Below are 17,602 nucleotides of genomic sequence, written 5' to 3' on the forward strand. Positions count from 1 at the left end.
AAAAATTGACTTCAACGAGTAATCAATTTTAAATAATTACACGTGAACTGATGTTTCTAATCCTATAATAAAATGAATTTCTGGTTTTCAGGCGAAACGAAACAATAATAATTAATAATATAGAAACGAAATTTATTAAGAATAATGACATATTGTACAACATTATATGAACGAAAAAATATTGGAAACACTCGAAAATCTTCCACAAAAATCATCATAAAGAAAAACGTACTCTTCATCGTCGTACCTTTCATCACTTTCACAAAATAAATGAAATCCTGCACTCATCGTTATAGAATTCTTATAATTACTCGCGGAGTATTACGAATTGTCCATTATAATCCGAATTTGAAACTTCCGTCGAACAAAAACAAAGTAACACAAGGTAATTTTACGACGATGTCGAGGGACCAGCACCGGGCTCGGCGGCTTTTTCTTCTTCTTTATTGTAATGCCGATACTCTGGTTTCAATTCCCACATATTTTTATGAGGATTTTTCATGTTATGATTACACACCTCCTTGAGAATCTCTTTCAAGTATCCCTAGAAATAGATAATTTTCGATTAAGTAAAAATGAAACAGCGACGCAGAAAGTTACGGAAGTTGGAAAAACGATATCAGTCAAGTTGACAAATATATTACTTACTACAGGCTGTTTCGTAATAGTGACTAAATCTTTAATGTTGTAATATTGATGCTTGTCGAAAGCTTTGAACAACATATCAAGTACAGCGTTTTTATCATCGCGAGAACGTTTACCCTCTGCTTTCTTCTTTTCTTCGTATTCTTTCTGAAAATATTCAATTGACTCTTTATTACAGAAGCTAATCTTCGATGGATAGAATAGTTTGTTCACTAATAACTCACCAAATGTTTATGATTAGAAACAGGTTTGTAAGCTACTACTACTTTGTCCAGTGTTTTTAGTAATCGAACTGGTTCACGAGCTTTTTTGAAACTTTCCATTTTTAATTTCATATAATTACTGTCAGCTATAACACAAATAAACGAGTTAAAATCATTCTTATTAGATATACCATTTCCGAAGACAGAATAATTTTTACTAACCGTAAGGATGACATTCCAGTCTCTGAGCAATTTTTCCTTCTAAAATTAATTTATCTGGTTCCAGCATACTGTCCTCGAGTCTTTGACCACCTGCATAGTTAAGAAAAATAACTTGTAAAAATATTCAACGAATGTATACAGAAATTGTTTGAAATGCTACTAACTTGGGCCCTGAGAAAAAACTCCCAACGTTTGTCGATTAACAGGAGTTACGTCTAGTTTATGATTACGAGGAATCGCTTCTTGATTATCGTTATCCATACATAACATTGATTCTGAAAGATTCAGGCTTACTTGAACCTTCTGATTGGCATTCCTATGATCAAACATACGCCATTATGTAGTAGAAAATTAATTATTGATACGAGGAGTTTCGGTGACACGTACTCACCGGTTTATCTTCAATTTTCCTACTTCTATGCTACTAGGAGCTTTTTCCCATTTACTCGCGATATACTTGGGTACCTAAAAATGAGATTTCTGTTTGAAGTAAACGTACAAATACGACTATAATGTGTGATGGTTCTTTTATCAACTCACCTTCACTAGCCAAATGCCTCTTGATGAATTACTCACGTCCAATTCTTTATCGGTGTGCTGCGACATGATTGATTGTTGGATAACGATTTAATATAAACTTTTGGATAAATCACTGATTGCTGTAGAGGCAATAACATATATCGAACAATTTCACAAGATTATTTTCTCTTTTCAAAGTTCATCATGCTTACATCATGCAATTTATTGCATTCATGCTCAATGTTTATAAACACAACACAAAACAAAATTATCAGTGCTGTGCTGTACTATCAGTAGTTACTACTGAACTCTGGCGAAAATTTTCTGAATTGAAATTAAACCTAGTGGTGGGATGAATGAACTAATGAAGGGCTTTGAGTTATTGGATGGGGGAAGGCCGGAAGACGGAAGGGAAACAAAATTTGGAAAACGTCAAGAACCCAACGGAGAAGTCGGGGTTTTTTAATTTTTTACGTAGCTTCCTAGCTTAATTTCATTATCATTTCTACTGAGAAATCCCAAAAAACATCATTATCCTTAATATTAATTCAGCCACTCTTTATTTGGGCCTTGGGAAGTTGGGATGTCTTTAATAGGGCCGCGGCCGGTCTGAAAGTGAACTGAAAATGAATAAAGAAAGTTCACACTCACACCCTTTACTTCTAGACACCATTTCCCATAGATGATAGATTGTAGATTGAGAAAAATCGGTCAGCCTAAAACTAAAATATTTGAAAAAACATCATTAAAATTGACGTTTATTCAAAAATCTGTAGATACTAGAGGAAATTAATACAAAAAACATTTCAACTAGGTAAGCAGAAAATTTTTCTTCTTTCTCTAAATAAATCACTATTAATTCAGAATTTCAGACTCAACTCAAGTCTTTATGACTTACGTTGGTACATTTCTTCAGCTGTGTACTTGTTTATGGACTGTAGAATAAAAATAAAATATGTAGGTACATAGATGAATTTTTTTCCCACTTCAACCCACCTTGAGACAAGAGAGCCTACAAAGTTTTGTCGTTTCGTAAGAAATCTCAAATGTGCAAAAGTTACTGGAATCGCCTACCTCTTGCTTTCTTCTGGAAGGTTTGGACGGAAAGTCTTACAGGCTATCGAAGGAAACTCGTCGAAAAAAGTTTTGCATAATTGGATGACTTCACTTTCTTCTGGAGTCCAGTTTCCATATAGAATAGGTTTAAAGAAATTCAGATGGTGTCAATAGAATTGCATACTCCGTTTGCCGTAAATGTAAATACATAGATACATAGAACAATATTTACGGCAAACCGGGTATGCAATTCTTTCAACATCAATTTTTCAATGGGATTTCTTGTCGTAGTCGTGTTTGAAAGCACCAATTTTAGGACTGATTGAACTTCGAAAATTTGTTTAAGAAAGAAAATTGATATTAGGTTCAAATTCAAATCCGGTGGAATGGCCTTAAAAAATCGGAATCTGAATTTTGAAAGTATAAGACCAACTTTTCCGCAATTAAAAAATTGGAAAAAATTACTGTGAAGTCTGTGAAGATCATTTTTTATTATTGGCATTTTTTCGACAAACTAATTTTCAGAATGAAATTTTTATGAATGGTGATAATGTGGTAGTCGTTTGCTCCTGGTTTATAGTTACTGAATTTCTCAGGTGAATTATTTGACACCAGGCGATAATTACAGAACTGAGAACCAAATCACCTGAAAGCTGAAAGTTGAAATTAATCCAGCGCTTCGAAGAAAACTCAACAATCCAATAAAAACACTTCTCGCACGTATTTCATTCATTTATTTAATTTTATTATCGTGATGTTTGTTGATCAATAAAACAAAAATTCACCCATCAAGAGAGAAAAATTAACAGAGACACTGAAAAAAAGTTGTATAAAAATTAGACTCTACTCTGATGTTACTAAATTAATATCGTAGTAAAAACACATAAAAAATTAAATTAATAAAACGTTACTCTAAATAATAAATAAAAGAAAAAAAAATGGGAGAAAGAAATAATAGGGGGGAAAAAATAAACAACACGAATAACCGTTAAAAATCAACGTAGATATTAAAATTAAAGGTTAGTATTCTGCTAATAATTTCTCCGCAATAATTAACAAATAACAAACTTATTACTGAAAATGGCCTGCAAATCGTTAAACAACTCCAGAGTCGACGACTACATGAAACTCTCTCGCTAAATACAGCTACATACAATATATTCCCTTATTTACACTTTTCAAGCTAATACACCGATTTAAACACTGAATTCAATTCTATTAAATATCACAATAACGAAAAAAATAAGCTCTCTCAAAATAAAAAGTGAACAAATAAATCTTATCCGTAATACGTACCTATATGTACTTTTAATAAAAGTTAAAACGAAAGTTGACGAAATGAAAAAAAAATAACGATAATCAATAATAATAATAATAAAAAAATACGTACTGGTTCGCAAACGAAAACATTTACAAATATATTAATTAACAATTTATACATTACAATTAAAACTATCTGAGGTAAAACTTATCAACCGCATCTGGTTCAAAATAATACGTCGATACGATCAAAAATTCGGTGCAAACTTGCGCAAAAAAATACAAATTTTTTTGTTTTGTTTTTTCTTTAAAAAAAAAAAAAAGGTGAAAAATTGTTGTTAAAAAAACAAACAAACAAACTTCAATGACTCTAACATACCAAGACTAGAATATTTCGAATGGTTACTTTGTTACATAAATATTTTTTCTTCTTCGTAAAGCTAACAATTGAAAATTCGTTCGTGTGCGATAAGTCATTTCGAAAAATTTACATTATAATTACACATTATTAAATTAACACTGAGTGTTATACAAATAAAAATACATAACAGGATACACACACAGGTACTCAGTACAAAATTATTACATCGACGTGATCGCTACAAGGTAGCTACAGTTCGTTTTTTTTTCTCATCCATCTCGTAATACTTTTTAGTTTTTACAACGAACAATCATCACTATCGCCAGCATAATCGTCGCTACTATCGCTGTTATTATTACTGCATCTGGTATTATTATCGCTACAATCTGTCACTACCATGCTCGGCTGCAAGAAGTTTTCGGCCAAGTAATTATTATTTTGTTTTTTATAGGTGTTATTGTTGACGAATTCTCGCGATCCGTTCAAAATATCGTCTAGATTCGATGAAAAAATATCGTCGTCGTCTTCGTCATCGTCCGGTTCGCTTACGCGGTATTGCCCTCTGAAAATTCAAACATCGAAATAAATTATTAAATATTTCTACATACAACATCGAGAATTCATTTTCATTTAATTCAATGTTTTCGTAAAAGTGTTAGTAGGTAAAAAACAAAACGATAGAAACCCCTCTGAACGAGCATTAGGTATTCTTATTACGCGGTGAAGAAATTTGGGCTATAATCACGTACGAAGGAGAAAATTCTGTATCACTCTCCCCTCACCAAAAAAAAAGGGGTAAAAACAAAGAGCAACATTTTTGTTGCAAGGACTTTGCTTTTCAATGATTTACAAAACAAAAAATTTCCCGAGTATATGAACCTCTGAAAAAAGCGATCATTCTATAATTTTCAATATTGACAACACCACACCCTCCCCCCTCAAACATTTGACCAATTAGAACAGGTGCCAGATCGTGAAAGGTAAAATTCCAGAAAAATGAAACATTTAACATCATTTTTTACAAAAACTTGATTTAAAAAAGATCACTTTCTTATTCTCAATCCGTAAAAAAAATATCAATGACTTTCAAAAACAAAAGGTCTTAAGCAAAATTAAATCACATAATACACTCATTTTCACCGCGAGCAATTAAACGAAAAAATCATTTGTTTTGAGTTGACAATTTCAACATTCAAAAAAAATCAAAAGTTGCAAAATATGACTGTTTTTAAAACAATTAATGGATTCAAAAATAAAAAAGAAAAATTGTCGTTTTGAATTGCGACGTGAAATTAGCAACATTGCTTTAAATAAACGCAATAAAATAAGCCATTTGTAATATTTAATGCGACAATGCGTTAAATGCGAACAATCAAGTACGTCTTGTAATCCAAAGTCACGTTCTGTTATAACTGAAATGATGAAATGTGACGCGACCAGCGATACCATACCATACTTAAGTCGGAAAACTTTTTTTTGAGATAATCGCGTTTTCATGGAAAAAGTCAGAAAATATCAAAAAAATTTTTTTTGTCGATTCATATATGTGTACTATGAAGCCTATACTTTGGAATGGGTGTACCCACCGATCTCAAACACGTCGTTTTAGTGGTGAAAAATCGGTTTTACAAAAGTGCTTTTCATAAAAAAATGTCAAAAAAAAAAAAAAAAAAATATTATGATGTAAAACCATTAAAAGATGAAGAAAATCAAAAAAAAAAAAAAATACTGTTCACTGGGTTTTAAAAATGTTACAAAAATAACCCAAACTTTCAAAAACGTTTTTCTCAGAATTTTGGTTTTTGAATTTCAAAAAATACGCAACTTTGAAATTTTGCAAATTTGTCAGATTTTAATATTTTGAAAATCTGTTTGCACCATTGAAAAGAGGAAGAAAAACACTACCAGAAACCACAATAAAACGAAAAAAATTTTTGCCGACATATGGTATGGTATCGCTGGTCGCGTCACAAATAGTAAAAATAAAGGATTATACGTGCCAGAGTAATCTATTCTAAGCCTCTCCCCTCCAAAAAAAGTCGGTAAAAAAAACATAACATTTTATATAATATAACCCTTAAGTTGACTCGATTGGGTAATTTTTTTCATATTTTGGCCACGTTAGTTAGGTAACGAATAGTTGGGAGAGGGCCTTAGAAATGTCCAATTGAAAAACCAAAACCACATTCGTGTTTAGAATCTTTGAAAATATATGTTTCTAGATCAGATTTTAAAGTGATTTCTATTGTTGAATCGCTTCTGATTCTCCTCCCACCCTCTCTCAAGAACGTTTTTTTAGGGGGGAACTAATGTTTTTTTTCTTGGTTATTGGTCGAGTTGATCCTGTCAAAAGAATTTGAAAAAACAAGACCTGATTTTGAAAATCACATTCAAGAGCTTTCAGCAGATTTTAAAAATTTCCAGTTTTGAGAAAATAATCATAGGTACATAAAAAAAAATCAAAATAAAATTCAGCACCCAAAAGCTCAATTTTCCAACGATTATCTTTGAAAAAAAAAGAAAAAAAAACAATAAATCAATATAAAAAGCTAAAATTTAGTTTACACCTCATTGAAAATGATTTCGAACCGTCTTAAAGCTTACGGTAAAATTTTTCAATTCTTCAATTTTGAAAAAAATGTCATAAAAAAAATCTCAAACGAAATTCAACACTTCCCCCCAGACCACTCTAATCTAATTAAGACTTAAGGCACAAATTTTCAAAATCTGTCACTACATCTAATCTTCTTCAGATTCTTATGACCTATATGTCTACACAGATTCAAGCATCTAACCGGAAAAAGCTGCAATTGTGCAAAATACGACATAATTCAAGTTTCACAGGCCACAAAATCTTATCAAAAAAGCACCTCGATCTAAACAAGACACAGACAAACGGCTGAAAAATAAATAAATGAAAAACACAAAAAGACAATCGGTTAATTTCATCACAGCCGTGCAAACGAAACAAAATGTTAGTGTGTTTTACTCGCACAATGAGAGATAAACAGCGAGAGAAAGAGAGAAAAAAACAAGAAAAACAAAAAAAAAGGTAATAAGAAAATCGGGTGAAGGCAGTTCACATTTTGCTCAACTTACCACATACCATCACCTTCACCTCCACCTAAGCTTTCCCCCGCGTAATGTCTGTAAATTACATAACATAAAACGTTAAGGGTCTTCGGCCAAAATAAAGATTTCTAAAATAGGTAGGGGTAGTTAATCTGAGTTTTCTCATGCAAAATGACAACAAAAAATAATAGAATTGAAGAAGAGAAAATTACTACAAAAATATGTTCGTACTTCTTACGTAAACACTTTTTCATTTGTAATGTTTTTTTTTTTTTTTCATTTTTAAGTTTAATTTTGAACACTTACATATCGTCGCTATGATCGTTTCCACCTTCTTCGGCCACCAGGAGTTCGTATTCTTCGGCTGCGTATCGATCCCAGTCAGACATCTGTGAATATAAATATCATCGTTAAAATTCGCCATCGCCATCGAGTTCGACTTTTTACTCAAACGCGCAGAATAAAACTTACGTCGTTCTCATGATCTCTTTGGGAAGCAAATGGATCTCGTTGCTCGTGATCCAGGTATTTCTCCAGATTGAAGAACGTATCGAAAAATATCGGCGTCATTTTACACCGTTTCAAATCACTGAGTGAAATTTTACCGGGAACTTTAGGCTGGATCATATCCAACATCTGCGAAAAAACACAAATACCACAATTAATATCAGATCAAATATCACGATCATACGATTAATCGATCGATCGTCAGATTTGATAGGAAACACTGTTGATTTTGGAATAGAATACACACGAACCTGACATAAGCAATCTTCAAATGGCAAACATTCTATACCCATGGCTTCCATTCGTTGTAATTGCTCATCGTAAAAGTACTCCAATTCATACATTGATAAGAAACCATCGCCGTCTAGGTCCATGCATCTGAAATTTGACGCAATTTCAATCAGTTAGTATTATAATTAGGCGGGCGGCTTTAATTAAAATTATATGTATGATTAATGCACAAACCTGAACCAATACTCGATAGCTCTAGGATGACGTTTATCTTCTTCAGCCAGTAGAAATATAACGAAATCTGTGTAACTCATTTTACCCTCTTGCAGCATCGAATTTCTCGCTTTACTTCTCGTTCGAGAGAATATTCTGTCGATGATACGAGTTGATAATGCTGTTGAATGAAAAACAAAAAATAAAAAAATAGATTAGATTCTGTTTTTTTTTTTTTTTTTTTTTTGGAATAGGTACCAATATGATAAAAGTACACTGCGGGTGTCTAGCTCTAATTTTTTTTTTTTAATTTTTTTTGGGAATATGTACTTAAATTTAAAACTTCTGCAATCAAATTTCAGAAGCTTGAATTTGGCCTGATTTTTATAACATTTATTTCTAGATCTTCCAACAAATTTTAAAAAAATGTTCTCATAAAAAATTAAAAAAAAAAAAAAAAATGCTTAGAAACATGTAAATTAAAGATGGGCGATTAAAATTCAAAAACGAACAGAATGATTTTTTACGGATTGTTCAATTTTATAGACGAATTCAACATTTAAAAAAAAACTGAGAATAATTTTCATCTGGGAATTTTTTCACACAGTCGACGCTTTCGAGTTCTAAGTGCTAAAATATCAATAACGAAAATTACCATGATCGCTATGCCTAGCCAAATCCTCTTTACTGATGAACAAATCGTGATCTCGATCCAGCTCCCAAAACTTGCAATATATCACGTAGAAATGCTCGTAACTGAAATACGCGGTCACTTGATTGATATCCTCTTCTTCTTCCAATAACTGGATAGCCCTTAAGAAATCGCATTTCCTCAACTCCGTCAGAGATATTTGACCGTTCCACGATTGATTGACGCAATAATACACTCTACATATAACCTACGATGACAAACACGTCGGAAAAAAGAAAACACCATCAGTCGCTTTGCTATTGCTATCGTCAGCGAGGCAGGATTGAACGAGGGTGAAGATGAAGACAAACTGCAACCCTCACAACTCACCGTATGCACATATCTGGAATGAAATTCGGGCGCTTGTTTAAGGAATGTCAAGCCGGGGTGAGTATTTACGACGTCTTGCACTAAAGGAATTAGATCTTCCGGAATGATATATGGTCGTGTGGTACTACGCGTAACTATCCTCATAAATCTGGATGCGTCATCGTGACAAACCGATGTTAAGCTGTGTACGAGAAGAAAATGAAAACAATTAGAGCACGTTTCATTATTGTGGTGGTATTTCCTGGTTTAGGTACATATTTTAGGGGGTGTATTGGCGATGTTGAATACAAGGTGTCCCATCACATCAAACGTTTGCCGAACTATTACTGTAAGTTTACTCAGATTATGGTTGTACGAGTATTCTGTCAATTTGAAGGATAGTGATTTTAAAATTACAATGATAAAAATAATTCAGAAACACGATGGACATCTGATTATTGATGAGACACCCTGTAGAAAGTTGACTCCTGAGGAATAATACAACAATATTCAAGCACAGGATACGTACTCTCTCCAATATTCCATGAACGTATTCATTTCGACGAATCCTAGTTTTTCACCTCCACAAGCTATAAATAAAGGCGCCTTCCAATACAACGGGCAATTACATGCCTGAAAAATATACAGAAAAACATCGGTCAATTTATTATTACAAAATAAAATAAAAATTTTAAACTGAAAAAAACAAAAATTTCAAAAATTGAGGCAGAGTGAAAACGGAGTGAAAAAAAAGAAACTCAAAAATTTCCATTAAAATCACTAAAAAGTAACTTTTTAATTTTCGAAAAAAATAAAAAAATAATTTGAAAAATGATTGAATTTTTTCAAAATGACAAATCATTTCATAAAATAGCAAAAACTGAAAGCATTTTTAAACTTCAAGAATTTAGACTAAATTTTTACCCATTAGAATGATATAAAAAAAAGTACATAATAACTATGCATTATGCAATCCATTCGTTTTAACGTTTTATTGTAAATTAAATAATCGAAGGAATAAAATGTATCATGCTCTGCCTCACGAGCATGACTATAACTCTTTCTGCGAAAAAATTCATTCCAAACACCGTTTAAAAGAATCAGAAGTAAACAAACATTCGCAGTAATACGTACTCGTATTACGTAGTACAAGCACACCCTACGACTGAACAGCTGGGGACAATATTAAAGTAATGTCTATAATGTACTCGCCTTCGTGACAGATGAAAATTGTTCTTTGGTAGCTTGCATGTTCGGTAATGACCGGAAAACGTCTTCGATATTTTTGAAAATCGCGTTCTGTTGGTGATGACTAACTGGTTTCCCATGAGGGTAGAAAAATCTGTAATCATATTAACGAAATTAAACGCCCAGCTTAGAACAAGTCATCATTACGTGGTAATTCCTATAGGATGATAAGTTTAAACCATATGGCTCATTTTTACGATAACTTTACTGATAAGGAAAACGTAATGCAATTATCGCGGAAAATTTCCCATCATGTACGAGAAGTAAGTATAAGTACACAGCTTCGTGATTCATATTCAAAAAAGATTACAAGCCATATTTTTTCCCCCTAAAAAATCCATACTTTTTTCCACGCATCTTTACAAAGTTTTCAAAAAAATTTGTGTACTTCATCGCTTTCTTTCTCACAAAAAAATGAACGAGGTCAAATTTTTTATTACGTAAAAATTTCATAATTAGAAAAAAATTGCACATACATTTCAAATCAGGAAAAAATGAACTCATTAAATTTAAATATTCACTTTCGAAAAAACAGAAATAATTTTATACGAGTAGCTACAGTAAAAAAAAAAAAAAAAAAAAAAATAGAAATAAAATCCAAAAATACTACTTTTGAACAAATTTCAAATTCTGAATTTCTTTTTCGATTTTTGATGAATTAAAAAAATCAAATTTATTTGGCTGGTTTTCCACGAAAAAAAACATAGAATTGAAAGCTGAAATTCGGAATACATTCTTGTTTCGGTTTTGAGTCGTTTTTGAGCATTCAGCGGATTTTGACATTGGCCAAAATTTAATTTAATTCTCATAAACTCAGATACGTCGTCTTAAAGGACCTCTCGATCAATTAAAACATAAATTTTCAAAATCGATTCTGTCGGGGCCAGCTAGAGCACCCCTCTTTCTCCAAAAAAAAATTGAACCAAAATACAAAAAGGTCATGGGTGGTCACGTTCTACAAAATTGTTCAATCAGTGATTTGCATGATTCCAGAAAAAAATGAAAATATTTCGGAGTATGGATTGAACTAGTGACAAAAGGACTTGGATATGATGTAATACATACCCCCAAAATTTTGAAAAACAGGATTACGAGTATTCAAAAATGTACCACTAATTCTTTCATTTTACAATTTTTTGGGGAAAATTTTAAAAATTCAAATCTGAAAAAATTTTTTATAAAAAAACTGAAAATGCAGAAAGGTTTATGCCTATTTTTATCTACTTGAATCGATGATGGTGTTTTGAGCTGTTCTGGAACCTTCAGCGGATTTTTGAATTTTATAATTTTGGAAATAAGCTGCTTCAAAAGAATGAAAATGAAATTCAATACCTAAGTTTTTCAGTATGTGTCCCTCAGATCAATTTGGGCACAAATCTTCAAAAATCGTTTCTGCCAGTTACACCAGTTACATAAATTTGTACCTACATCATTTCAATTGTTTTTTGTTTTTCAAGAATTAGAAAATTAGAAAATCTGCTGTAAGCTTCAGAATAGCTGAAAACTGAGTGAAAAGAACCACTAATCGATTTTGGAAGTCAAAAATTGGGAATGGACCTGATTTCTACGTTTCATGCACGCGTACTGAAAGACTACAATGTGAGAAGTTTCATTATTGGCAACTTTTATGGTAATTTTCCAAAATCTGGAAAATCCAAAAATCCATAGGTCACTTCACAACGGTTCAAAAAAATCAGTGATGCGTTCGGAAGACGTAAAATAGCACACAAATCAAATTTTAACATTAGTTTCTACCTTCATTACCGTAAATTTCGATTTAAAAAAATATCATTGATCATTTCAATGGTTTACGATTCAAGATGTGAATTTTTAAATTACATAATGTATTTTGGCTTCACATTGTTTTTAGAGAAAATTTTTTACAAAGAAACCTCTTCAACTGAAATTTTCCTATTTGAACAAAACCGAGCTAAATCGAAAGAGCATGTCTTGAAATCCTCGTAATCAAATTTTCAGAAGCTAAAGTTCATCTTTGGAGTTTTGTCAAATTTTTGAAAATTTTGAAAATTCAAAACAGCTGTTTTGAAAGCGATTTTTAAACTTTTTCAGAAAATATTAATTTTTTGAGCAAAGTGAACCGATGTAAATGATTCCTTCAATTAAACTCCCACACACCAACAAATACTAGTTTTGGACCATTCTGGAGCCTCCAGTGACCTTTTAATTTTCTCCAGAAATTGCTTAAAAAGAGTCCAAAATGATTTTTAGCATCTTTAACATCGGTCGGTGCTTATTGGGCACCTTTTCACCTGTTCTAGGTGGTTACTGCGAAATTCCAGAACCTTCCAAAAACTATTTTTAATCCCTTCAAAGCGATTTGAAAAAACTCCAAAATTCTAAAATATCTACATCAAAGTTAATCAAAATCTACATAAATCCGAACCTAATCAAACAAAGTGTACATACCTTGGTATGAAGACATTTTTATTGGCTTTGGTATGTCTTTGCAGCGTTGTATGAGGCGGATACACTCCATTCTTTTGATTAACTTCTTTCGAATAAGTCTGAAAACAGAAAAATAAAAAAAGACCGTATAGAATAAAATCGATTACATCATGAAAGTGTTTGTTTTATTAAAACGTCACAGTTACACGATCACGTGTTCTGGCGTTCTTTTTTCTTCATTCATTAGCGTAACAAACAATACAATTCCTAACTCGTCCGAGTACACATAATAATAGGTAAAGTGTATACATAACATAGAACATCAAAACCATAATGCTATAAGTAATAAACGCGAGCCAACGACACAAAGAGCTTTTAAAATGTCACGTCAACTTTTTTTTTCACAAAATGCATTTCCTACACGTTATAATGCCAGTGCTTGCACGACTTAGGACTTCCTTCTCCCCTCACTTTCCTACTTCAACATGGCAAATACCAAATTTTTGCCAAAATTGTTCGCGGTACGACGATCCTATCATGACCGTAATAACTGCTTCGAGCGAATACGCGGATGAAGAACGAGAAGGGGACAACCACGAGTATAAGGTACTCGTAATGAGTGGAAAATTTCGAGCCGGGTACTTAATTATCCGGCTTCTGTTTTTAATTCAAAACTCGAAAAGTTATTCATTTTTCTCAAAACGTGGTATAAAATGCATTACAACGCTGTAATAAAATACAAATATAGGTATAAGTGTCTCTCGTTAATGTATCGCAGACGACGACGAGACACCATATTTACAAAAACCGTCTCCTCTCGCGAGTTTATTTTGGTAAATTAATCGAAATACATTTTCAAACAAATTACACCTCTCCTTACACCTTTTCTCAATCATGTACGAGTAATTTAAAATAACCACCTATAAATGCACCGAAACCATTACATAATATTCAACATTGAGATACACGTCTACGTACAGCTTCGGTCGTAAAAATTTACTTTTTTGGAATAAAATACTTAGTTACTTATGAACGAGAAAATAAAACCCATTTCAAATTCGTATGATTATTTCCTTTTAAAAACTTGGCTGAATTTCCACTATTTCATATATACGTTTTAAATAATCAACAAAAACACATTCGTATTCCACCTCCTACAGTTTTAACTATATTATAGTAATTCAGTGTCAGGGTTATATGTACATCGTTCTTCGAGATATACGAACGTATAAATTTTCTAGGTGACGCTGATGGACCCCTTGTGAAGAAAAGAATTCAGGTCGTATGGAAACAACGAACCGGTATAGTTTAATATAACTTACCCAGAAATATTCTGCAGTCATGCAGTGACCATCGACCAAACTTCTACGTAGAATTAATTATCATCGAGATGAGAAAGAATTGTTGAAATTTCGTAGAAAAAATTTAATCAAGTAAGTACTTTGAACGTGTACCAAATTCTATTATTTTTCAACTTTGAATTACCTATGAATTGTCAATAGCTTTTGCACTCGTTTACCAGGGTTTGGACGAATCACGAAAAAAATGATCCGAATCAGAATCACGAATCGCTGCTACAAAAAAGTGATTCGAATCACGCAATTGTTGATTTTTCAACAATTATATGGTAAAAAACGAGAATTTTTCCAATCTTTAGTCATAAAAAACAGAACTTTTTGACAATTATTGGCAAAGAAGTGACATTTTTTTGCAATTTTCATCAAAAAAGCAATACCTTTTCACAACTTTCCGTAAAAAGACGAAATTTTCAGAAAATTTTCGCAGAGAATTTTTGGAATTTTTTTGCCAAAAAAAACGACATTTCATATCAACTTTTTGGCAAGAAACATAACTTTGACAAGTTTTACGAAAGAAATGACCTTAGATGACATCCTTTGAGGAGAACAAATTATTTTGAGGAAATTTCTGATCCTCTTCCCTGAGTTTTTAATGTTTTATTTTGATTTTTTTAAAATGTTTTTCATTTTGGCGAAAAATTAAGGTGCCCCCCCCCCAAATTAGAAATTTTCAAACGTAAAAAAAAACAGGGCAAAACAACGAACGGCCCTCTTTGAACAATTATTTTAAAAATTCGCTCTTTTACATAAAATCTCTCCACATATTCAGTTTATTCGGTTTAATTTCAAAAAACTGTGAGATGTCCTACTTACACGGAATTTGAAATAGTATAACGAAATGTGGTACCCCATCCCCCCTAATTCCTCACCCTCCCTTCCTCCTTCCCCAACCATGATTTCTTCATTTTATTTCTAAATATTGTCCAATAATACCTGAAATTACGTATCATCTCACGTCGTTAAAGAATTCATAATTTCTTTGTTTTAAAATTAATATGTACTTCCCTTCTATATGTTACAGAACGAAAAATAATCCAAAAACCGAATTGATGGTTGCCTTCATCGTCATCTCGATCTCCAATTGGCAGTGATTACTTCTGACTTATTTCCTCGTTAGCTCAAGTTCTGAACTACGTATTTTCTACACTTTCCTTCATAAACGAAAGTGAAACAATAACATACAAATACGGAACAGAAATAGAATAGAGTCAACCGAATAAAAGTTTCAAACATGAAAACAAACGGAAATTGCTCGTGTTTATGTTCACAAGCATCTTTCAGTGCTATACAGTAACTCTTTTGTTATTTCGTTTGAAAAATTAGATTTGAAAGTTGAACGTCGCAAGTAATATGTTGTACTAAAAAGAGCTCAGTAGAATTGAAAATTTTGATTATTATTCATTTTTTTGTAAATTCAACGTGCAGAAGCTCACCGAGTTCGCTCATAATTAAAATCCAATAAGATCTGCAGCACTGAATACTGACTATAATGAGAACGACCGATATAAAAGTTATCAAAAACGTCAACAGAGATGTAAACAGACCCCATTATGAAAATACGAGTAACATGAAAATCTCACCTTATTATACGACCTCGGTTTAGGTGTTTTCCAAGGCTTATACGGGAATCTGGGTCCGTTGTCTTTGGTATTATTCTGCGAGATGAGCACCTGACAAGCGTAACACCTTGGTCTCGCCCTCACACTGACCATTGCCCAACATCGGACAATTCGATCATAACAACCGGCATTATCACATCATCGCGGGAAATCATCAATAATTATTGTCGAATCGAGTATAGCACAAATCGCGACAAAATCAGAATATATCGTACACAAACATACGTACACACGAGCTATGGAAAAAGAATTAATAGTCGTATTCGTCGGCCAGCAAACAGCATCCGCGTGTACCACGCATCGTAATCGTGCATATAGGTATCTCTTTAGTACAGATACCTATACGAGTAATACGTACGTTCGTTGAACAGCGGCGTAATCTTAACAAAATGACGAAAAAAAATCGTGTATTCGCCAACCTTGAAAACACCTTGCAACATAATTTCACCGCTTCGCCTTGCCATCTGGGCAGATACCTCCACGGTCTCTCTATAGACCATCGCCTGCTCGCATGTACCTCGACTCGACTCGTAACAGATGGTCCTGATTTTTCCAGTTCCGTCGAAAAAAGTGAGTAAATTTTATCCAAAATACGGCCCAAAACCGTCCACTATGTCGGTGCATCGAGGTACCTCAACAATATCGCCAATTTATCCGGCGTTAACCGTGACACGGTACGAAAAAAACGAGCTAATACCCTATAAACATGAAATAAGCACAGGTAGTACAACTACGAGTACAACACGCTAAAAGAATGGCGAACGCCTTGATTGACTAAATACAGAGTAGTAAAAGACATAGTGAGAAAGAGAGAGAGAGGTATATCGAATTATATGTACTAAAACCACGAGTAAAACTGGCAGATAAGGCCTAATAGTTGCTTAATGATCTACAGCATAGAAGGTTTTCAATGGTATTCTCGTGAGCCAAAGCCAAACATATCCGCACACACGAGCCCTTCAGCTTCAGCAGCACCAATCCCTCTCTCACTCTCTCTTTCTCAATTACAGATGAATCAGCATCTCTATACGTACTACACCAAAGAGATCCATTCGTATAATTCGTACGTATCGCCGCCACGCCGCCGCACCGAGCTCTCTTATTTATATGTAAAGTAAATGCAACAACCGCGAACCAAGACCAACATTCGTACAACAAACCTACCCACACATCATGAGCGTATTCCAGTCTGCCTATAACAAACCGACGCCTTTTTTCGTCATACATACGAATCATATCCCGTTTTACGTCATTCTCGCCAATACGTAGATATACAATTATTGTACATGTACACCCTAAAAGATATCATACCACATTTAAAATCTCGAAAATATTACTAATGAAAATTTGGATTCTCTAGTTTTCGAGTAGGATGAAAATGAAATTCAGCTTTACCGTTTTTGTGACCCATTCGTTCGGTTCAGACACATGTGTATTTTCAAAATCTTTTTGAGCCGGTTCAAATTAAAAATTTTCTACAATGATAACTTGAAGTAAAAAAAATTAAAGTATACTGGAGGCTCCAGAACTGTTCGAATCATTAACAATCGACTCAGAAGATTGAAAACAGAGTATAAACCTTTTCGATTTTTTCGAAAACGAATTCAATTTTCAACTTTTTTTTTCAAGCACTCCACGATGATTTTTTCATATTTTTTTAAAAATAAAAACTGGAAAAAATT

At 32.9% G+C, this 17,602-nt stretch overlaps 2 protein-coding genes across 3 annotated transcripts in view; both read right to left on the minus strand.

Moving 5' to 3' along the window:
* Nucleotides 1–111: 111 nt before the first annotated feature.
* Nucleotides 112–1,860, minus strand: TfIIFbeta (transcription factor TFIIFbeta). The gene is made up of 7 exons (XM_065367216.1): nt 1,611–1,860; nt 1,462–1,535; nt 1,235–1,386; nt 1,071–1,160; nt 870–994; nt 649–792; nt 112–544 (listed from the first exon to the last, which is right to left on the minus strand). The coding sequence occupies exons 1-7, from the start codon at nt 1,674–1,676 to the stop codon at nt 392–394; spliced, it is 804 nt and encodes a 267-aa protein (XP_065223288.1). The 5' UTR covers nt 1,677–1,860; the 3' UTR covers nt 112–391.
* Nucleotides 1,861–3,362: 1,502 nt separating this feature from the next.
* LOC135849037 (uncharacterized) overlaps nt 3,363–17,602 on the minus strand; it is a 59,446-nt gene continuing 45,206 nt past the window's right edge. Inside the window, exons 3-13 of one of the 2 annotated variants that reach the window (XM_065369177.1) lie at nt 12,965–13,062; nt 10,502–10,631; nt 9,819–9,922; nt 9,311–9,491; nt 8,945–9,188; nt 8,311–8,470; nt 8,097–8,223; nt 7,810–7,974; nt 7,645–7,727; nt 7,366–7,413; nt 4,766–4,828 (exon numbers count right to left, since the gene is read on the minus strand). In XM_065369177.1, coding sequence (XP_065225249.1) covers nt 4,828; nt 7,366–7,413; nt 7,645–7,727; nt 7,810–7,974; nt 8,097–8,223; nt 8,311–8,470; nt 8,945–9,188; nt 9,311–9,491; nt 9,819–9,922; nt 10,502–10,631; nt 12,965–13,062 — 1,341 coding nt within the window. In that variant the 3' untranslated portion in view covers nt 4,766–4,827. Of the gene's footprint in view, nt 4,829–7,365; nt 7,414–7,644; nt 7,728–7,809; nt 7,975–8,096; nt 8,224–8,310; nt 8,471–8,944; nt 9,189–9,310; nt 9,492–9,818; nt 9,923–10,501; nt 10,632–12,964; nt 13,063–17,602 lie in introns of both variants that reach the window. The other variant, XM_065369176.1, reaches the window with a different exon arrangement.

The sequence above is a fragment of the Planococcus citri genome, chromosome 5 (genome assembly GCF_950023065.1).
Source record: "Planococcus citri chromosome 5, ihPlaCitr1.1, whole genome shotgun sequence".
Taxonomy (NCBI): domain Eukaryota; kingdom Metazoa; phylum Arthropoda; class Insecta; order Hemiptera; family Pseudococcidae; genus Planococcus; species Planococcus citri.

What these genes read in the sequence shown, in the direction of transcription:
- TfIIFbeta (XM_065367216.1), bottom strand. Translation starts at nt 1,676, where the DNA reads ATGTCGCAGCACACCGATAAAGAATTGGACGTGAGTAATTCATCAAGA. An exon ending in GGAAAATTGAAGATAAACCG is followed by an intron (nt 1,387 to 1,461) that starts GTGAGTACGTGT and finishes GTTTGATCATAG; the next exon opens with GAATGCCAATCAGAAGGTTC. An exon ending in ACTGGAATGTCATCCTTACG is followed by an intron (nt 995 to 1,070) that starts GTTAGTAAAAAT and finishes TTTGTGTTATAG; the next exon opens with CTGACAGTAATTATATGAAA.